We start from the raw sequence: 20436 nt of genomic DNA, 5'->3' as shown, positions 1-20436 counted from the left end.
ATTTTCTATTGCTTGAATATGTTTCTTTAAGTATGGACTCCATACTGCATGAGCATACTCCAAATGAGGTCTAATCAATGCTTTGTATAGGAGCAAGAAGTTCTCCTTGTGAAGATAAACAAATGTTCTCCTAATAAGATTCATTAGCCTATTGGCTTTATTTATCTTTGACTGAAAGTGCTGGTCAAAACTAAGCTTTGTGTCAATGATCACTCCTAAATCTTTACTAGTTTCAACTTGTGATAGATTATGTGAGGTATTATCATGTGTCATTGTATAGTCATTGGAATCATCATTTCTTTTACCTATTGTAAGTACACAACATTTATCCGGATGGAACTTTAATAGCCACTTGTCTGACCATGAAACTAGACGATCTAAGTCCGCTTGTAATAACTCAGCATCTCTGGCATTTTTTACATGCTTGTATAACTTGGTGTCATCTGCAAATAAATGAACAGTACTTGACAATATCTGATCTGGTAGATCATTAATGTACATTACAAAAAGCAGGGGTCCGAGGACACTCCCTTGCGGTATTCCGCTGGTTACATCAGCCCAGTCAGAGAACACACCATTTACGGTGCTGTCGACCAACAAGAAATGACCTAACCCACTCGCATATGAGCTTAGATATGCCAAATCCCTCAACTTTGGCTAAAAGTCTTTGGTGTGGGACCTTATCAAAGGCTTTCATGAAATCTAGGTAGATGACATCAACTGCACCACCAACCTCCAACATATTTGTCCAATCATCTAACACATTGAGTAATTGCAACATTGTTGATCGTCCTGATACAAATCCAAATTGTTTTGAACTGAGAAGATTGTTGCTCTTCAGATGCTCATATATTTCATCCCTCAGGATAGACTCCATGATGTTAGACTTATTGGTCTGTAGTTAGAAGGAAGTTTACGATCACCCTTTTTGAATACGGCACTGACGTTGGCCTTTTTCCACACATTTGGTACTACGCCTGATGCAAGAGAGTTTGAGTAAATAATACTCAATGGTTTTGCAAGAACAGGTGCCAGTTCACGCAAGACACGGGGATGCAACCCATCTGGCCCTGGTGATTTGGATATATTCAAACTCTCTAGTTTCTTAAATACACACTCTTCAGTAATTACAATTGTGTCTAGTATGTGAACGTCATGACATTTAACAGATGGGAGTGGTCCATCAGGATCTTTAGTAAAGACACTAGAAAAATGTTTCAATAGTGCATTTGATTTCCCTACATCTGATTCTGTCAATGTTTTACTACTTCCAGTTCCATCTTGGTAGAGTGGTGGTATTCCACTCTTTTCTTTTGTCTTGTATTTTGCATACTGCCAGAATTTCTTAGGATTAGATTTTACTTCCTTGGCAATGTTTGACTCATATCGTTTTTGACAATGTCTTGTTGCTGTCTTCACTTTATTTCTGATTGTGTTATAAGTTTTCTTCTTTTCTACAGTTTTGTCTCTAATATATCTTTCCCAGGCTCTGTGCTTCTTCTTAATCAAAGTTTCAATGTGTCATAATCAACTGGGAAATCTTTTCCTTTGCCCCACTGCATGTTTACCACATGTTACTACAGAAGGAATAAATTCGTCCTCAGCTTCATCAATTAGACTCAAAACATGAGACCACTGCTGATTTACATCATCCATTGCCGATAGTTCTTTTTCCCAGTTTACGGAGTTTAGTTTCTCTCTCATACCTCCAAAGTTACCTTTATCATACACAAACCTTTTTTTCTCATTTGAACTATAATCAGCAACTTAAATGTTTTATATTATCTGAGATAAAAGGATCTCAGAATACCACCTCTTATCTGTTCATGTTCCTTCCTGTCGAATTTTATTTATTAATTGTCGCCCTCTCGTGAACCAAGAATAAAATTTTGCAGAGGGATAGGTCATCGCTGCTCAAATATCTCTCTCTCGCTGCTCCATATCCATGCACCATATTCATGTGGTAAATAGTAGCTGATCTGCGATCAGTGACGTCATCGGCAACAGGTCACGTGATCAATTCTATCTTTACGAATCCATCTTGTGACTGGCACTGCACTAGCACTGCAGCTGTACGTAATGTTATCAATTGGCACTTCGATTGTGTCTCTTGCTGCGTTGACAAGACAAGCACCGTTAAGACTAACGTAAGAATCTACACAACCAAGAACAGGATTACTTGTTTCATCATTGTCAAGAAAATGCCGACAATTTTACCCGGATTTTAGTAAGTAACTTAGTATGATTGTTGTGAGTATCTTATCCTAATTCAATGTGTATTCTTTCATTTGGCAGAAAAAGGTGATTTTCTAGGCCTAGATCTACAAAAAAGTCCCTGTCCGTCCCTCCCTTGGCCTTTCCACTGACTCAGTCACACACGTACAAACTACAATACAAATGAGTTGGAAGGGAGGGACTTTCTTGTAAAAGTTGTAGTGAGGGGCCTAGCCCTAGGGCTACATGTACTAGGCTAGGCTTAGTCTTGAGGACGCAATGATGATGATTTTGGCATATTCGTGATATTGGGAACCACCGTTCACTTCATACAGTGCAGCGCTTTATTCAGTCACACGCACGGTTCCCTATTTCCACCTCCATTCACTTTGTCTTTGTACATGAGTGCGCGTATACAAATCGACGAGTGGTTCCCAAAACCACGATTTGGCCATGATTTTTTTATATATGGTAGTGGATTGTATTACCGAACACTTCATGAATTTTTTTCATTCATTCATTTCGGTTTATTGTAAACAATACTTCCTTGTAAAAACAGTTGGGAGACTGATACAAACAAAGATTACAATGTAAGCGTAAATTTCATAGTTACATAAGTGAAATGAAATAGTCAAATAATATAAGGTAACAATTAATTAATTGATGTTGGTATATTGCACTTACAAGGTAATTCTAGATGAGAGCACGTTACAAAATTATTTTCAAAGATATTTATAAAAAAAAAAACAAACTATAATATGGTAATGATAACTGAAATACATGCACTAAATTCAATAAACAAATTCATAAGTTGTGGAGAAGGTTGACATTGGGATATAGAATTAAATTAAATCGCAAAGTGGAAGGTTCACATTGAGAAATAAATATCAAACATATTATTCCAATAAATTCACCAAACTTTCACCATAAATAGACAAATACCTACAAAATATAAATATGCAGAAATATTGCCGAAATTGTTTTTCATTTTTATGACATCAGCTTCCATGCGGACCTCTCTTCGCAAGTGAAATATTTGGGTCACTTGGAAAAGGTATCGTATTACCGAACGTACCGTATGTTTTCTATGGGAAAAGTTGGGAAAACAGCAAAGTCACCGATGAGCTATTGACCATATTTTATTGTTTTGAGGATATAAACTTAAAGGGGAATGAAACCTTTGAAACAAATAGGCTTGTGTAGAAAAAGAAAAATCAAAGAATAAGAATAAAGAAAGTTTGAGAAAAATCGGACAAATAATGAGAAAGTTATGAGCATTTGAATATTGCATGCTATGGAGATCCAATGGCAATGCGACAAGGATGTGTGATGTCACTGATGAACAACTTTCCCTTGATGGACTATAAAATACCCTCAAAATGTCTCTTTTTGCTTTTTCTTATGATGATACAAACTCTTTATCCATGATTTATTCTTAAAAAATATGTATTACATGCCCTCATGTAGAAAGAACACATGATCTATGGTTAGATGTGATAAAGGAGGCAATTCAAGTGAAATATATACTAAAGTAATGGGGAGAGTTGTTCACAAGTGACATCACACATCTTTGTCGCATTGCCAATTTGCTATCTCCATAGCAATAGTGATCGCAATATTCAAATGCTCATAACTCATTATTTGTCCGATTTTTCTCAAACTTTTGTTGATCTGTTTCGTTGATTTTTCTGTTTTCACACAAGCTATCTTGTTCCAATGGTTTCATTCTCCTTTAAGACTTCGAAATTGTGTTTTTGATCATTTTTCATAATTTTTCTTTTCAAGTTCCCTTTGGAAGGATGTTGCAAAGGTTTGAGCATAGTTGATTATTTTCAATTCAATTCAATTCATTTATTCACCATATAAAAATATTTAAATACAATGTAAAATACAGTGTAAGAAATACAATGTAAAATAACATAATATATAAATGCATAATATAACAACGCATACAACAAATAAATATACAACAATAAATACAATTTATACATTCAAGTAAAGGAAAAATCAACATATGGTAAGAGGCAACCAAAAAGATTAAAATCTTGTAGGCAGTTGCCCCTTTAAAAGTACTCTACTAATCACTAATAATCATAACGTAATCAAAATACATTCACACATCAAACACAGAATCACCCACATTCAACACACATCCATGACCCACTGCACTCAAACAAAAGAGAGAGAGAGAGAGAGTAGAAAGAGAGAGGGGGAGAGGAGAGTATGTTTAGACAAGGGAAAAAGAATCAAGATAAATAACCACTAATTAATTGTCTTTTAAGTAAAATTTTAAATGAAGAGGCAGTTGAACAGGAACGAATTACTGAATCTAAATTGTTATAAATTCTAGGTCCTGCATGTTTAAAAGAATTATGAATTTGATTATTAGAGGTCAGTGGAAGATGAAAATGAGTAGCTGAACGAGTATTATACTTGTGAAAATCATTATTATAATTAAAAAAATTCATAATGTTTACAGGGGCCATTTCCTGTTTAATATAATACATAAGAACGGCAACTTTAAATTCATAAATATGATAAATATTTAGTGTTTTTAATTCAAAGAATAGGGGGGCAGATGATGCATAATAGGAAGATTTGGTACAGATACGTAAGGCTTTTTTCTGCAATTTATGAAAGGGTTCTAATTGATTTTTTCCTACGTTTCCCCAAGTAATATTACAATAAAAAATGAAAGGAAGTACAAGTGAATTGTACAACATAAATAACTGTTTTGGGGGTAAAATAAAACGTAATTCACTGATGATACCAACATTCTTGGAAATCTTATTAAGTAAGTTAATGCGATGTTCTCGAAAAGAAAGTTGATCATCCAGTAAAACTCCAAGGAATTTTACTGTTTTTAAAACATTCAAATATAAATTATTAATTTTTACTTTGACTTTGTGGTGAGGAGACTTAATATTTGATTTGGAGAAATACAAAATACATGTCTTATCATAATTGATTGCTAACTTATTGGAATCAAACCAGTCTATAATTTTGCAGAGTTCTTCACTTGTCTTACACTGGAGTGTATCAAAATCTTTGTGTGAGGAGACAATGTTGGTATCATCAGCAAACAAAATGAAATGGAAAAATGAAGAAACATTACATAAATCATTGACATATAAAAGAAAAAGCAGGGGGCCGAGTACGGACCCCTGCGGAATTCCGCATTCCACATTGGAAAAAGATGAGTCATTATTATTGAAGGTTGTGTATTGTTTCCTGTTTAATAAATAACTATGAAACCACTGATGGGCTACACCACGAATTCCAAAATATGGCAATTTATATAAAAGAATATTATGGTCAAGTCAAATGCTTTTGACAAATCAAGAAAGATACCAAATGAATGTAAATTATTATGAATATTATGTAATAGGATATCATGTAATTCAATCAAAGCATGTTCACAAGAATGATTAGACCTGAAACCATATTGAGCATTGGTTAATAAAGAATTCTTATATATATGATTAATTATACGATTGTACATAATTTTTTCCAGTATTTTTGAAAAACATGGCAATAATGTAATTGGCCTGTACATGTGTAATTAGAGAAAAGGTGTTTGTCACCTTTCTTGTATATTGGGACTATTTTACCAATTTTCATATTATTTGGCACAGAGCCAGTGCACATAGATAAATTAAAAATATGGACTAAAGGAAAAACAATTGAGTGAATAATATTCTTTATAAGATGCATGTTTACACCATCAAATCCTGTACTTTTTGAATTTTTCATTTTTTGAACAATGTTAATAATTTCTGTTTCACATGTTGGATACAAAAAAATTGAATTATTACAGAATCTATTGAGGTAAGAACTGAAATGACTTTTCGGTGATTGATTTAGTTTAGACTGTGCAAAAGAAGCAATACTTGAAAAATACTTGTTGAATTCTTCAGCAATATCACTATCACTTTCTATTTTAACATCATTTTTCATAAAATATGTGGGAAATCTATCTTGTTTAGTTCTCCCTATTAACTCATTAATAATTTGCCAAACTTTTGAAAGATTATTTTTATTTATTTGTAATAAGTCATGATAGTATTTTTGGCGAGCATTTTTCAATACACCATTCAGTACATTCCTGTACTTTTTAAATTTGTTAAAAGACTTATCACTCTGTGTTTTGCAGTATGCTTTGTAAAGCCTATTCTTTTTATTGATACATTTTAATAAAGAGAAAGTGATCCATGATTTTCTTGGTGAAGATTTCTTTTTACAATCATTCTTTGAACATGCATTACAAACAATATTATTAAGCTTGTTTACAAAATGATCATAAGCATGGTCAACATTATCAAATAAAGTAAAATCAGACCAATCTTGATGAGTTAACTCTTTTTTTATAGCATCAATAAAAGTAGAAGTAAAACATATTCTTGCTTTATCAACATCTGTATTTCTCTTCTCATTCAGAACATTATCAGTGATAGAAAAAATTGGCAAGTGATCGGTTGTGTCATTATAAAATATACCTGAATTTATACTTTTACTGCAGACATTTGTAAATATATTATCTATAAGTGTTGTTGATGATTTACTTATACGTGTAGGTTTATCTATCAATGGTCGAAAAGATCTATTATATAATATATTTACAAAGTCATTGACTTGATTCACATTTGAATAATTTAATAGGTTGATATTAAAATCCCCCATTATATAAATGTCTTTATTTTCTTTCCCTAGCTTATGTAAACAAGAATCAATTTCACAATTAAAGTCGTCAACACTAGTGTGGGGATCTCTATATATAACAGCAACAATGATATTTCTTTTGTTTTGTATAAAAATTTCAAGAAAGAGTGATTCAGACATTGCATTTGATAAACATAGGTCTTTTCTCACAGACACATTAAAAGAATTTTTAACAAGCATTGCAACACCACCACCTCTACATTTCGTCCTATCATTATGAAAAAAAGTGTAACCATCAAAATTAAATAATGAAACAGGGGTTTTGTTGTGAATCCATGTTTCACTAAATCCATATACACAGAATTTTAGGTCTAATTGACAGATAAAATCATGGATAGAATCAAAATTTTTATACAGACTACGTGAGTTGAAATGGAGTAAATTAAACATGTTACTGACTTGAAACTCTGGGTTTGCATTGAATTCATTTGGCAACCAATATTTATTACAGACATCAAAAAGATTGGAGTTCCTATCAGGATCAATATCATTAATAACATCATCATGATCATGGTCATCATATATTGAATCATCTTGATGTAATTCGTTAGGTAAATAATGGAAAACTTGATCAGGTGTAAACAAATTATTCAACTCTAAGTTAGAGAGAGATGAAAAGGGAAAATTGAAGTCATGCATCATCAACAGTCACACACACCACCAACAGACATACAGTAAAAACAGGGATATTAATTAACACACATGTAAACAAGAAATCAACAATAATACGTGTTGAAAAATGTGCATATGTAAAGTCTGCTAATAGTCTATTATGTTCTGTGGTCCCACTGCAAGGCACACTCAGAAGTACAGACTCTGTCAAGTAATGTCCTGTTCACTATAATAACAGTTTGGTAATATCATTTTCAGATTTTATACGTTTCTTTTCTGGTCTACATCCAGGTTTTTTCATAAGGACAGTAATCTTCCCATCGACAGACCATGCAGCTTCAAGATAGTCCTTGGTTTCAACAGCTTTCTTTACATGTTCAAGCAATGATCTATTCCGAGAAGTAAGGTCTTCAATTCCCATGCGTGAGCCCTTGAGCTTTCTGCGGTTCTTTATCACATTCTGTCTTACATCATATTGGGTAAACTTCACTATAATTGCCCTTGGGCCAGACTGTCTACCCCGAGGTGGACCCACTCTATGTGAACGATCGATGGAAGTTGGCCCAAGTGTAATGCCCAGCTTGGAATGCGCTACATCTCTTATCTTTTGATTAGTGTCTTCGTTGTCGGATTCTTGGATTCCGTAGAATCGTAAACAATTCCTTCGTTGGTATTGCTCGGCATCATTTGTTTTCTCTTGAAGCAAGTTGATTGCAGAATGGTCTACTTCCTGTAGTTCACGTAGGTTGGTGATGACCTTTTCCCTAGATTTGAGATCATTCTCTAGTTGAAGAATCTGGCCTTCCGCTGATTCAAGCTGGACACGCAGATCGTGGAGTTCCTTACTCATGGCATCAGAGATGGTTGATTTCAATAAATTGGCAAACTTGACACTATTAAAATAGGATCTTACTTCAGAAGCAACTGTATCAACGAGGGGATCATTAACAGGAGCTTGGTGCTCTGTTGGTGTTGGAGGCAACTTCTGATTTCTCCGTGACCGTCGTGAACTGTCTTCGTGATTATCAGCCATAGTGAAACTGGTGTGAGGTTAAGTCAAATAGAATATGATGAAGCATTCAATCCAATAAATAAAGAGCCTTGTAAAAGTGGATGAGATAACGTCGAGACAGCTTGCTTGTGTAGTTGTAGTACATGTCCAAGTTCAAACAAGAAATTGCATATTGCATGGGCTCTAGTGACTAGTCTAGAGAAGTACTGACTTGTTGGACAAAGTTCAAATTATCCAACAAAAGTTCAGCTAGAATTCTCCTTCAAATGATGGATTCACATTCCAATGCCTAGCCCTCAAAATAAACAGTGTGTTATAGCTATAGATAAAAGCATCATTGCAATATAAATTGCATTAAGAATTTACAAAGTCAAGATAGATCGACAAGTTGTAGTTGAGTAAGCTCCAGCAAAAAATAGCACATATGGGACCATGCTTGAGTCTATCCAGATTCACTGCATCATGTATCACAAATTTCCCATGAAATGCTAACTTCACACATGCACACAAAAAATGTATCAAAATGATATCAAGTAGTTCTTACATGGTAGCAGATGTTCAGATGTCTTTATGATAACATACAGTCCAGAAGTATGAAATTATGATCCAAAGTTAGAGTTGATTTTTAGAGAAGGTAGCAGAGATTAAAGAATTATCAATATCAGTTTGTGCAGATGACATCCACGATTTGACTGAATCAATTAAATCAGCCTTTGAGACCTTGCTTACAGACAGTTTATTCTCTAAGTATATAAGGCCGGTCGGTAATACAATCACTCACTATATACTTCTTCATCATTGACGTCTTGACACTTCTATTGTTCTTCACCCACAATACGGATGCACGAGTCTGTAACGTTGGTGAAGAACAATAGGAAACAAGATGGCGGCGTAAACATCGGGCAAGTCTCTTCCGTCTTTTCATAATATTTTTCTCATATTTTTAATGAATTGTTGTTTATAAATAAAATCGATGGCGTAGAAATGTTGGAAATGAATTTGTATCCCATGTACATGATTTAGGGCTAGATCTTTTAGAAGGAAAGTAGAAATCTTGGGGGCGAAAGTTTCAGGTTTTTTGGCGGTACACGCACATGAATGGGAAGGAATACCTGGCTTCATTGAGAGTAAGCATACGTCTGTAAATGACTAGAGCTCTAGAATCCGCCTTGCTAGGCCTACCACTACACTACGCTTCACCTACCTGAACTTCGGGACGGTGAACCATTTCAGATATATGATGGTGGGCCCCAAGTCTGCGCATCTAACAATTTGAGTTAAGATTTAACATGAATTTCTTCCTATTTCACAAAATCTTTGGTTAATAATGTTCCTCATATTTTAAGAGTACCGGTACCATTAGTGTACCAAATTTCTCTAAAAAAATGAAAGAAAATAATAAGATTTTCTTGAAAAAACCTCAGCATACTTGCCTTTGGGTGGAATCATCCCAATTTTTTATTGCCAATTCCGCATTACGAATATCAACTCCATAATTCTGATTTTCATTAATTTTTACATTGATAATATTGAAAAAACGGCTGGAGGAAGGTTAGACCAATCTGAAACTCATATAAAAAAAAAGAATGAATATACAAGAAATGATTGAAAAAAAAGGGAAAAAAAAAAAAATATGAATTAATAATATTGTTATTGGTACCCCCATACCCTTCCCGCGCAAAATGTCACAAGCTCGTTACTCTGCGTGAAAAATGGATTCCTCTTTTTTCTAAAGTTGGCAAGTATGCCTCAGGCAGTCATTTTCAAATTTGAAAAAAAAATGGTACCCCATGTCTGCGCACTCATTCACTTTGCACACGAATCGGGGATTTTGAAAACAAAGTCTGTATTTTGAGGTTGTCACATGAAATGCCCTGAATTTATTATTTTTCCACCATTTTGAGTCGGATTTTTGTCTCACCTGCATAGCAGAGTGAGACTATAGGCGCCGCTTTTCCGACTGCGGCGGCGGCGGCGTCAACATCAAATCTTAACCTGAGGTTAAGTTTTCGAAATGACATCATAACTTAGAAAGTATATGGACCTAGTTCATGAAACTTGGACATAAGGTTAATCAAGTATTACTGAACATCCTATTAGAGTTTCATGTCACATGACCAAGGTCAAAGGTCATTTAGGGTCAATGAACTTAGGCCATGTTGGGGGAATCAACATCAAAATCTTAACCTGAGGTTAAGTTTTTGAAATGTCATCATAACTTAGAAAATATATGGACCTAGTTCATGAAACTTGGACATAAGGTTAATCAAGTATCACCAAACATCCTGCATGAGTTTCACGTCACATGACCAAGGTCAAAGGTCATTTAGGGTCAATGAACTTTGGCCGATTTGGGGGTATCTCTTGAATTACAATCAAAACTTTAAAAGTTTTTGGATCTGATTCATGAAACTTAGACATAATAGTAATCAAGTATCACTGAACATCCTGTGCAAGTTTCAGGTCACATGATCAAGGTCAAAGGTCATTTAGGGTCAATGAACTTTGGCAGAATTGGGGTATTTGTTGAATTACCATCATAACTTTAAAGTATGTTGGTCTAGTTCATAAAACTTGGACATAAGAGTAATCAAGTATCACTGAACATCCTGTGCGCATTTTAGGTCACATGACCAGGGTCAAAGGTCAATGAACTTTGGCCATAATGGGGGTATCTGTTGAATTACTATCATAACTTTGCAAGTTTATTGATCTGACTTTTGAAACTTGGACCTAAGTGTAATGAAGTATCACTGAATATCCTGTGCAAGTTTCAGGTCACATGATTAAGGTCAAAGGTCATGTGAGATCAATGAACTTTGGCCGCATTGGGGGTATTTGTTGAATTACCATCCTATCTCTGTAAGTGTATTGGTCTAATTCATAAAACGTGGAAATAAGAGTAACCAAGTATCACTGAACATCTTGTGTGAGTTATAGTAGTTTTCAAAGCCAGCACTGCTGCTATGTTGAATCGCGTGATGCAGGTGAGACGGCCAGAGGCATTCCACTTGTTAATAATACCTGTCTATTTATTGCATGTTCGTGTTTGTTGTGTACCTTCGTTTACTATAATCGCGCAGATACGCTGGTGCGCAGACTTGGGAGACTGCGCAGACATGGGGGAACTTAGACCAATATATTCAGTCTCTGTATTTTGGTTGTTCCACTGAACTGCGTTGGCTCACTCACCAATACATAGACTGAAGAGCTTGGAGGCCTGTACGTACAGACAACGTATTAGCAGTGACGTTAGATCTAACATTCGGCGAAAACCTGATTTTCTGATCGTTTTTTTGTACATAAAATGTCATATTATGAAAAAGAAATCACATTCATATTTACAAAAAAATGTTCAAAATTAAGAATATCGTACCTTAGACCGCAGTTACCGCTAATTCCTTTCAAATGATGATCGAAGCATCGTCATCTTCTATCTTTTCCTTGGTCAACATAAGTTGCCATCTTGGATGACGTCATCATCCTTACAGACGTATTTACCAGTTGCTATATATGTCGCGATTTGTGCCGGTGCTTTGCGGTTGTAGATGTGCGTGCATTCGGAACTTGTCGCTCGCATTGATTGGCCAGGATATCGAAAATTTAATCGTAAAGCCTTGATAAAAGCACAACTTGTTGAACGTAAAGGACAACAACACACGGCTGCCATTTTTTCCTTTCTGGCAGAAAATTAAAAAAGTAAGGAATAACTCATTGGTAATAAGGAATAACTCATCAGTAATGTATATTTTTGATACTTACATAGTATCAAAAGAAAGATAAGAGTCTAACGAAAATAGTGGGCCTTCATATGTCATTTAGAATCTAACAAAAATTGAAATCTGGACAAAATCCGTCCTCCGAATGGGTGACGTGATTACACGTGCAGGCTCGCACTAACACACTACCGTCGGTTAATGGGGATTATAGTAAAAATGTCAGAAATTGTTGAATAAATCCCCAGAAACGATGGTTATTCCTGTCTAGGGGGAAATAAGCATACTGAGTGACAAAGGTGGGATCAAATGGTGGTTTATTGCAAAAGTTACAGAAAAAAATATAACAAGAAAGAAAAATAGAGCTTTATTTCTTACTCTTCACCCTTATTTCACTCATTGTCCATCTTCCGGTTATCCTCAAAATTGGTGATTTTGGGCCAATATCTTTTTCCTTGCACGTATTATTCACAGCCGATTTCAAAACATTGCATGCACTTGGTCACGCCGATCGATGCGATCGCATGCAATGTTTTGAAATCGGCTGAGAACGCGCAATGCGCGGCTGAGATCTTAAGGGGGGCCGTAATGCCCCCCGGTAATGGCAAGAATCAAAATACCATGAGAGATTTAGGGTTAAAACGGCTCCACACTAACCCATTTTTTCTACTGGTCCAACCTATTCATGTCGGACCAGTAGATACCCAGTTTTTCAAATTTTTACTGGTCCGAACCTAAAATCTACTGGTCCCCAAAAATAAAGAAAACATTAGAAAAATGCGCAAGTTTATTTGTCTAGCCGTTCCCCCCCCCCCCCATGAAATGAAGGAATGAAGGACAAAAAGAAAGCAAGACAGAAACGAAGAAGGAAAGAAAGAAAGGAAGGAAAAGAAAGAAAAAAAATAAGAGAAAGGAAGGAAGGAAAGGGAGAAAAAGAAAGAAAGAATAAAAAAAGGAAGGAAGTAAAAAAAAAAGAAAAGGTAAAGAAAGGATAGATGTGAAGGAAGGAAAAAGAAAGAACTAAAGAAGGAAAGGAAGGAAGGAATAAAGAAGGAACAAAAAATAAGAAAGAAAGAAAGAAAGAAAAGAAAAAAGAAATGAAGGAAAGAAAAAAGAAATGAAGGAAAGAAATGAAGCAAGCAATACAGAAAGAAAGAACAAATCCAGAAAGTAGTAAAGGAAAGAAAGAAGAAGCAATAAAAAAGAAAGGGTTAAAAGAGAGATGGAAAGGACAAAAGAAAGAAGGAGAGGAAGGAAGGATTGAAAGAAGGAAGAAAGGAATTAAGGAAGGAATAAAGGAAAGGTGGGTAAAATGATAGATAGAAGGAAAGAAATAGATAAAGGAAGGAAGGGAAGGAAGGAAATACGCAAGCAATATAAAAAAAGAATAGATGAAAGGAAGAAAAAAAGAAAGACTGAGAGACAAAGAAAAGAAATAAAAAGGTGAATGAATGATGGGTGGAAGGAAGAAAGAAACGAAGAATGAAGGAAAGAAAAGAGTAAAAGAAAGGAAAGAAAGGAAGAAGAGATGAATATAGGATGGATGGACTCAAGAATTAAAGAAAGAAAAATATTAAAAAGGAAGGAAGAAAGGAAGGAAGGAAGGAAGGAAGAAGGAAGGAAGGGAAGGAAGGAAGGAAGGAAGGAAAGAAAAAAAAAAGAAAAGGAAAGAAAGAAAGAAAGAGAGAGAGAGAAAAAGTAAATAGAGAAAAATATTTTTAAAAGGATAGAAAGAATGAAAGAACGAATAACAAAAAGAAAGATAGTAAAAAAAATTAGGGAAGAAACAAAGAAAGATTGAAATGAAAGAAGGAAAGAAAGATAGGAAGAAAACAGAGGAAGAAAGCTAAAACTATCATCATAAATAATTGATCAATTTCTTTTTGGCCCGATTAAAATAGCTACGAAAGAAAGTCAGAAACCAAGTGTATCAACACACACATAAATGCATATGTGGGGCTAACTTGTATTCAGACGATATCACCCGAAACCCGATCTGTTTGAACCAAACAAAAGTGAAAATTTATCCTTTTACTGCTTACAAATGACAGAGTTACTCCAATTTTTAGGAAATATGGACATTATAAGAGCCTTTCATGAGTATGAACCGCGAATTTTGACAGTTCTGTGAGAGATTTCTGCCAGAGTTTAGCCAGGCTTCGTTCGCGCAGCCAGTAAAGAATTTACCACGTGAGTTGTGTGGGCTAGCTACATACATGTATGTACACTGTATCTGCTCTAGTAGCAATTACGTGCGATTCATTCTGTGTGTATTCTGTGTGTGAATGACAGAATTTGTCGGGGGGGGGGGGGGGATGGTTCGCAGTGCATTTGATCATTTCTGGAAAAGTTATTGGCCCAACAATGGTTTTTATTACTGGTCATGTCGGACCCTTAAAATCTTGCTATTTTTAGAAAAAATTACTGGCCCGACAATGATATTTTTTACTGGTCATGTCGGACCAGTAAATCTTCCTAATTCTGAAAATCTACTGGCCCGACAGTGATTTTTACCGGTCTGGGACCGTCGGACCGCCGCTAGTGTCGAGCCCTGGTTAAAAGTTGCTTTTTAGAAAGCATTTAGGAAAACTGGATGTGTCGTGTGAAAAAAAAGTGACTTACTGGCTACTTTTCTGAAAAAAATAAAACTTGAAAAAAAAGTCAGACACTGTGTTTTTCCATAGAGGTGCAGTGTAAAGATGGATAAATGTACTTGCAGGATAGTAGGAAACAATATTATCTCTCTAATCTCTCATCCAGCTCTAACATCATCATCAAGAATGTATGATGCTTCAAGGATCTGAAAGATGTATCCACTTTGGGGGAGTATAGCTTACTAGAAAGCAGGATATTGCAGTTCCCAGCAGTTTTCTTATGAGTTTTTTAAAAGGGACAGTAATTTTCTGTCTCTAAAAATTGCCTTTTCTGTTTTAGAAAATCTCAAGTTCCATTTCAGCATGTCTGAAAACGGAAATTCTGTTTCCCCATAGACTTTGTGTACATAAAAAAGTGACAATTCCGTTTACATAGAAAACCAATACGCAATGAGTAGCGATGTCAAAATACTAGCGCTGCTCAATATTTGCATAGATCTTCCAATGTACTAACATCGATTTAAATCCGTTTTAATCGAAGAGATTCGAGCTCAAAAACTATTTAGAGAAACATAATCAGCATGAATGCATTCTCACCTTTTATATTATTAGCATTATTTTATGGTTAAATGGGATTTTATCGCTGATTTGGGGACTGACATCGTTTTGAGCAGTCGACGACTTCCACCTATCCGCCATTTTGGATTTGTTGAATCACCGCAATCATTATATTATGACCGAATGCAGAGGGCAGCAACACACGGCTGTATTCTGCCTTATATGCGGACGTGAGTATTGAAAAAAGTCGGAAAGTCCTCCTTTTTCCCCCCTCTCGATTGCGATGCATGTCAATCGATCAAGTGAGAGATATTTCCCCGAGATATTTGCTTTTATACAGTACATAATTTATAAACGCGTGCACTGCCCACTACGTTCATTGAGTTATGCTTTTATCAAGGCTTTCCGATATCCTGGCCAATCAATGTGAGCGACAAGTTCCGAACGCACGCACATAAACAAGCGCAAAGCAGCGGCACAAATTGCGATATAATAGCAACTGGTAAATACGTCTGTAAAGATGATGACATCATCTAAGATGGCAACTTATGATAACCAACAAAAGGATAGAGGATGACAAAGTTTTGATCATCATTTGAATGAAAGGAATTAGTATTAACTGAGGTGTAAGGTACAATGTTTCTGAATTTTATGTATATTTTCTCGTGAATTTGGATGTAATTATTTCTTTATAATGTGACATTTTATGTACCAAAAACGATTTGAAATTTGGGTTTCCGCCAAATGTTAGATCTAACGTTACTGCTGCATGCTGCATGCTGGTAGAAGCCACCTTGATCTACAGGACTACCTCACTCCCAAATGATGATGATATGTAACCCAGGGATATGTTGTCTTTATGTACAGGCCAACAACTCTTCAGTCTATGTATTGGTGAGTGGAGCCAACTCGGTTCAGCGGAACAACCAAAGTACATGTACAGAGACTGAAGCCTTTGGTCTAGTGTTCTATTAGAAACACACAACTAACTACTGTCAGTTTTTCAAACCTTGACTTCAAAGTCATTGATCACAACAAGGTAGAAGGCACTTGGTCCCCCCCTAAATTTGAGGTGTGGGGACGCCCCCCCTAATTTTTTTTGCTTGTCCAATTTTGTCAGATTTTGTACCTGTGTCCATCCCAAAATTTAAGGTGGACCCCTCCCCTAAATTTTTGGGCTTCCACCGCCAATGTCCCAATTCCCTGTTCTTGGACACTGTCCCTGCCAGCAATAAGTTGCAGTATTTTTGCAGGACACCTAGTGGCATCCCTGTCCCGAGGAAAACAATACACCAGGGGGAAATTAACCAGATTATATGGCTTTCCTTCTTTCTTTGATGACTTTAATTCTGAAGGAAATAACATGCAAATTATTTACAAAAGCTTTTTGATCAAGTGCAGCCTTAAAAGTCAAGTAAATCAATTCTTGCAGACTGTTTCTGTTTTCTGTTACAAGACATCATCATTTAGATTTTATATTGTCTCATTTCAGGTATAATATCGTAGTGAATCAGTGGATAGTACAAGCTGTGTTGACTCTGCTGTGCAGTGATGGCGGAGCCAGATGGCGGGACATTGTCCCAACTTCATGTTACAAGTAAGCTTAATATGATGCACATACATGTATGGGTCAGTCTTGTGACAGACATTTTGTGTCCATGACAGAACTGTGTGTCACAATTCTGGGGAACATGAAGCAACCTTGACGCACCATTCCCCGGGGTCAAGAGGCGTGTCATGCAAATGACAAGTCCATGAAAGTTTTAACAGTAAAATGAGTTTCACTTTACATCAATCCTGTCCTTTTCCTTTGATCTTTGAAGATGTCAGTGATACCTTAATTTTCTGCTTCAATTGCAATTCACGCAACAGCTGTGTGGCTTGAGAAGCATTACATAGATATTACATGTGGTGCATTTAGCAGCAATGTATAGCTCTTTGGTATTGATATTTTTTATCCTGATACATGTAGCTACCACACTTTGCACGCACCAAGAACAAACCTGGCAAGAACGTTGCTTAATATATTGGTAGGCCTATACATTGTTTTAGGCCCCCATTCCACAGAGGGGGGGGGGACCTTTGAAGGACCTTTGAAAAAAAAAATTGGCAAGGTCTTACAGCAGTCTCCAATATCACTGAAATTTGTCATCTCTGTGGAATGGCTCAGAAAGATTTCTCAAAGAACTCTGAAAGACTGATCGATATTTGTCTTACCGGACTTCCTATAGGTATCTTTCAATGGTCTTTCAGAGATCTTTTATGCAACAATTGATCTTTCAGAATTCTTTCTAAGGACTCTTCCTGGTCTTTCATTGATCTTTCAATGATCTCTCATGAGTCTTTCAGTGGTCTCCACAACTTTGAAAGTTCATTAAAAGACCACTGGAAGACTGCTAAAATACCACCAGAAGACCACTTTCATGAAGGACCATTGAAAGACTGTTTCAAACTGTTTCAAAAAGTTTTGGTACTCAAGGATCACGAAGACCATTGAAAGATCCATCATGGTCTTTCAGCAGTCTTTCAGAGGTCTTGCTCTCTGTGGAATGTTAAGGGGAAGCGAATCAATGCTTTTAAACATGAAACAGTGAAATTGATAAACTGCATTTAAAGTTTTAATTTTTGTCTCGCCTGCATAGCAGAGCAAGACTATAAGTTTTCTGACATGGGCGACAGCAGCGTCGTCAACATAGAAAGCATATGGACCTACATGTAGTTCATAAAACTTGGACAGAAGAGTATTCAAGTATCATTGAACATCCTGTGTGAGTTTCAGGTCACATGATCAAGGTCAAAGGTCATGTAAGGTCAATGAACTTTGGCCAAGTTGGTGGGTATTTGTTGAATTACCATCATAACTTTGAAAGTTTATTGGTCTAGTTCATAAATCTTGGACATAAGAATAAACATTTATCACTGAACATCCTGTGGGAATTTCAGGTCACATGACCAATGTCAAAGGTCAATGAACTTTGGCCATGTGGGGTATCTGTTGAATTACCATCAAAACTTTGAAAGTTCATAGATACATGTATTATTCATGAAACTTGGACATAAGAGTAACCAAGTATCACTGAACATCTTGTGCAAGTTTCAGGTCACATGACCTTTCAAAGTTTATAGATATACTTTATAGGGGTAATCAAGTATCACTGACAGTTTTAGGTCACATGATCAAGGTCAAATGTCTATGAACGTAGTATTGTATCATTATATGAATGGTATGTTTTGTGAATAATCATTTTATAGTTGTTTTCAAAGTCAGCACTGCTGCTACATGTATATTCGCGTAATGCAGGTGAGACCGCTAGAGGCATTCCACTTGTTAGGGCCAGATGAGCTTAATACCGTATGCCGTGGTGTGGCGTCCGTTGTTTGTCATCCGTCCACAATTTCAAAATGCTTCTTCTTCGTCATTTCAATTCCAATTTCAATTCTGTTTGCTTTACAATGTCATGTTTGATAGCACTACATGTAGGTGGGGGATTCAAAACTTCTACACAGAATTTTGAAACTTATTAAATATGCTAATTCATGTGCATTTTTCAAAATTCACAAAAAATGCTTCTTTATTTGATGACTTATTTTGTTGTTTTTTTGCTTCCATCTGATAGAGCTTTTCAAATTTCTTCACAAAATTTTTGAAATTTTTGACAAGAAAATTTTCATGCTAATTTAAAGGCGAAATTAATGTATGCATGCATATTTTCAAAAATTTACATAAAATGCTGTACTTCCTTCTTTGTTGACCGATTTTGATTTTTTTCCCTATCTGGTAGAGCTTTATGAGGTTCATCAAACTTGCACACAGAATTTTGAAATTTTGTGTAGAAAATTATTTATGCTAATTTATGCAAAATTCATAAATCACAGAAAATGCCTCTTTACATGTATTTCTTGACCAAATTTCTAAAATGCTGCTTTGTCATTTTTGGTCTGATTTAAATTCAATTCTGTTTGCTTTATATGACATCATTAGGTTAAGGAAATCTTCAAAACTTCTACACAGAATTTTGAAACTCATACATGTATACATGCTAATTATCACAAAAAATGCTTCTCTTTTATTTGATGACCGATGACTAGAAAAAATTTTATGCTACTTTATGCGAAATTAATTTGTGTATTTTTGAAAATTCACATAAAATTCTTCTTTAATTGTTGACCGAATTTGATTTTTTTTTCTTCCATCTGGTAGAACTTCATGAGGTTCACCACACTTGTACACAGAATTTTGAAATTTTTAGTAGAAAATTGTTTATGTGAAGTTAAGCGAAATTCATTTATAAATTACAGAAAAGGCCTCTTCTTTATTTGTTGAATGATTTTGATTTTTTTCTTCCATCTGGTAGAGCTACATGAGGGTCACCAAATTTCCTCACAGAATTTTGAAATTTTGACTAGAAAATTATGCTAATTTATGTAAACTTTATTCTTAAATCACAAAAAATGCTTTTTCTCCTCCATTTGTTGATAAATTCAATTTGTTTGCTGTATATGAGAGCTGTAGGTGGTGATATGAAATTTCAACACAAAATTTTGAAACTCATTTAAATATGCTAATTTATGCATATTTTTCAATTCACAAAAAATACTTATTTATTTGTTAACTAATTTTGATTTTTTTTTGGTTCTATCTGAGAGCTACATGAGGTTCACCAAGATTCTGCACAGAATTTAGACATTTGACTAGAAAATTATTCATGCTAATTTATTGATAAATCACAAAAAATGCTTTTTACGTCATTTCTTCATCAATTTCAATTCTGTTTCCTCAATTTATGTCACCAATATAATTCACTACCGTGTCAACTGGGCTGAAATTAAAAAATTGTTTTAAATTTCTTAGTGAGATACCAGATTCATGAGGTCCACATCATTGATTTGATTTTCTAGTGTTAATCAAAGATGCATGAAAAAAAAAAGAAATCTGATTGATGTATTAAGTAACCAGTAGGCCTACGCAAAAAGGAACTGGCCGGTTTTGAAAAAAGGGGACGTCGGCCAG

The 20436-nt window shown here is 35.3% G+C and overlaps 1 protein-coding gene across 1 annotated transcript in view; it reads left to right on the top strand.

Annotated features, from left to right (window-relative positions):
• Positions 1-1962: 1962 nt before the first annotated feature.
• The window catches only part of LOC121408140 (E3 ubiquitin-protein ligase Su(dx)-like), a 92781-nt gene continuing 74307 nt past the window's right edge, over positions 1963-20436 (top strand). Inside the window, exons 1-2 of the mRNA XM_041599468.1 lie at positions 1963-2227; positions 16918-17022. Of these exons, the coding sequence (XP_041455402.1) occupies positions 16977-17022 (46 nt within the window). The 5' untranslated portion in view covers positions 1963-2227; positions 16918-16976. The remainder of the gene's footprint in view (positions 2228-16917; positions 17023-20436) is intronic.

Source organism: Lytechinus variegatus, chromosome 2 (genome assembly GCF_018143015.1).
Source record: "Lytechinus variegatus isolate NC3 chromosome 2, Lvar_3.0, whole genome shotgun sequence".
NCBI lineage: Eukaryota > Metazoa > Echinodermata > Echinoidea > Temnopleuroida > Toxopneustidae > Lytechinus > Lytechinus variegatus.
This window is presented reverse-complemented; position numbering and strand designations above follow the sequence as displayed.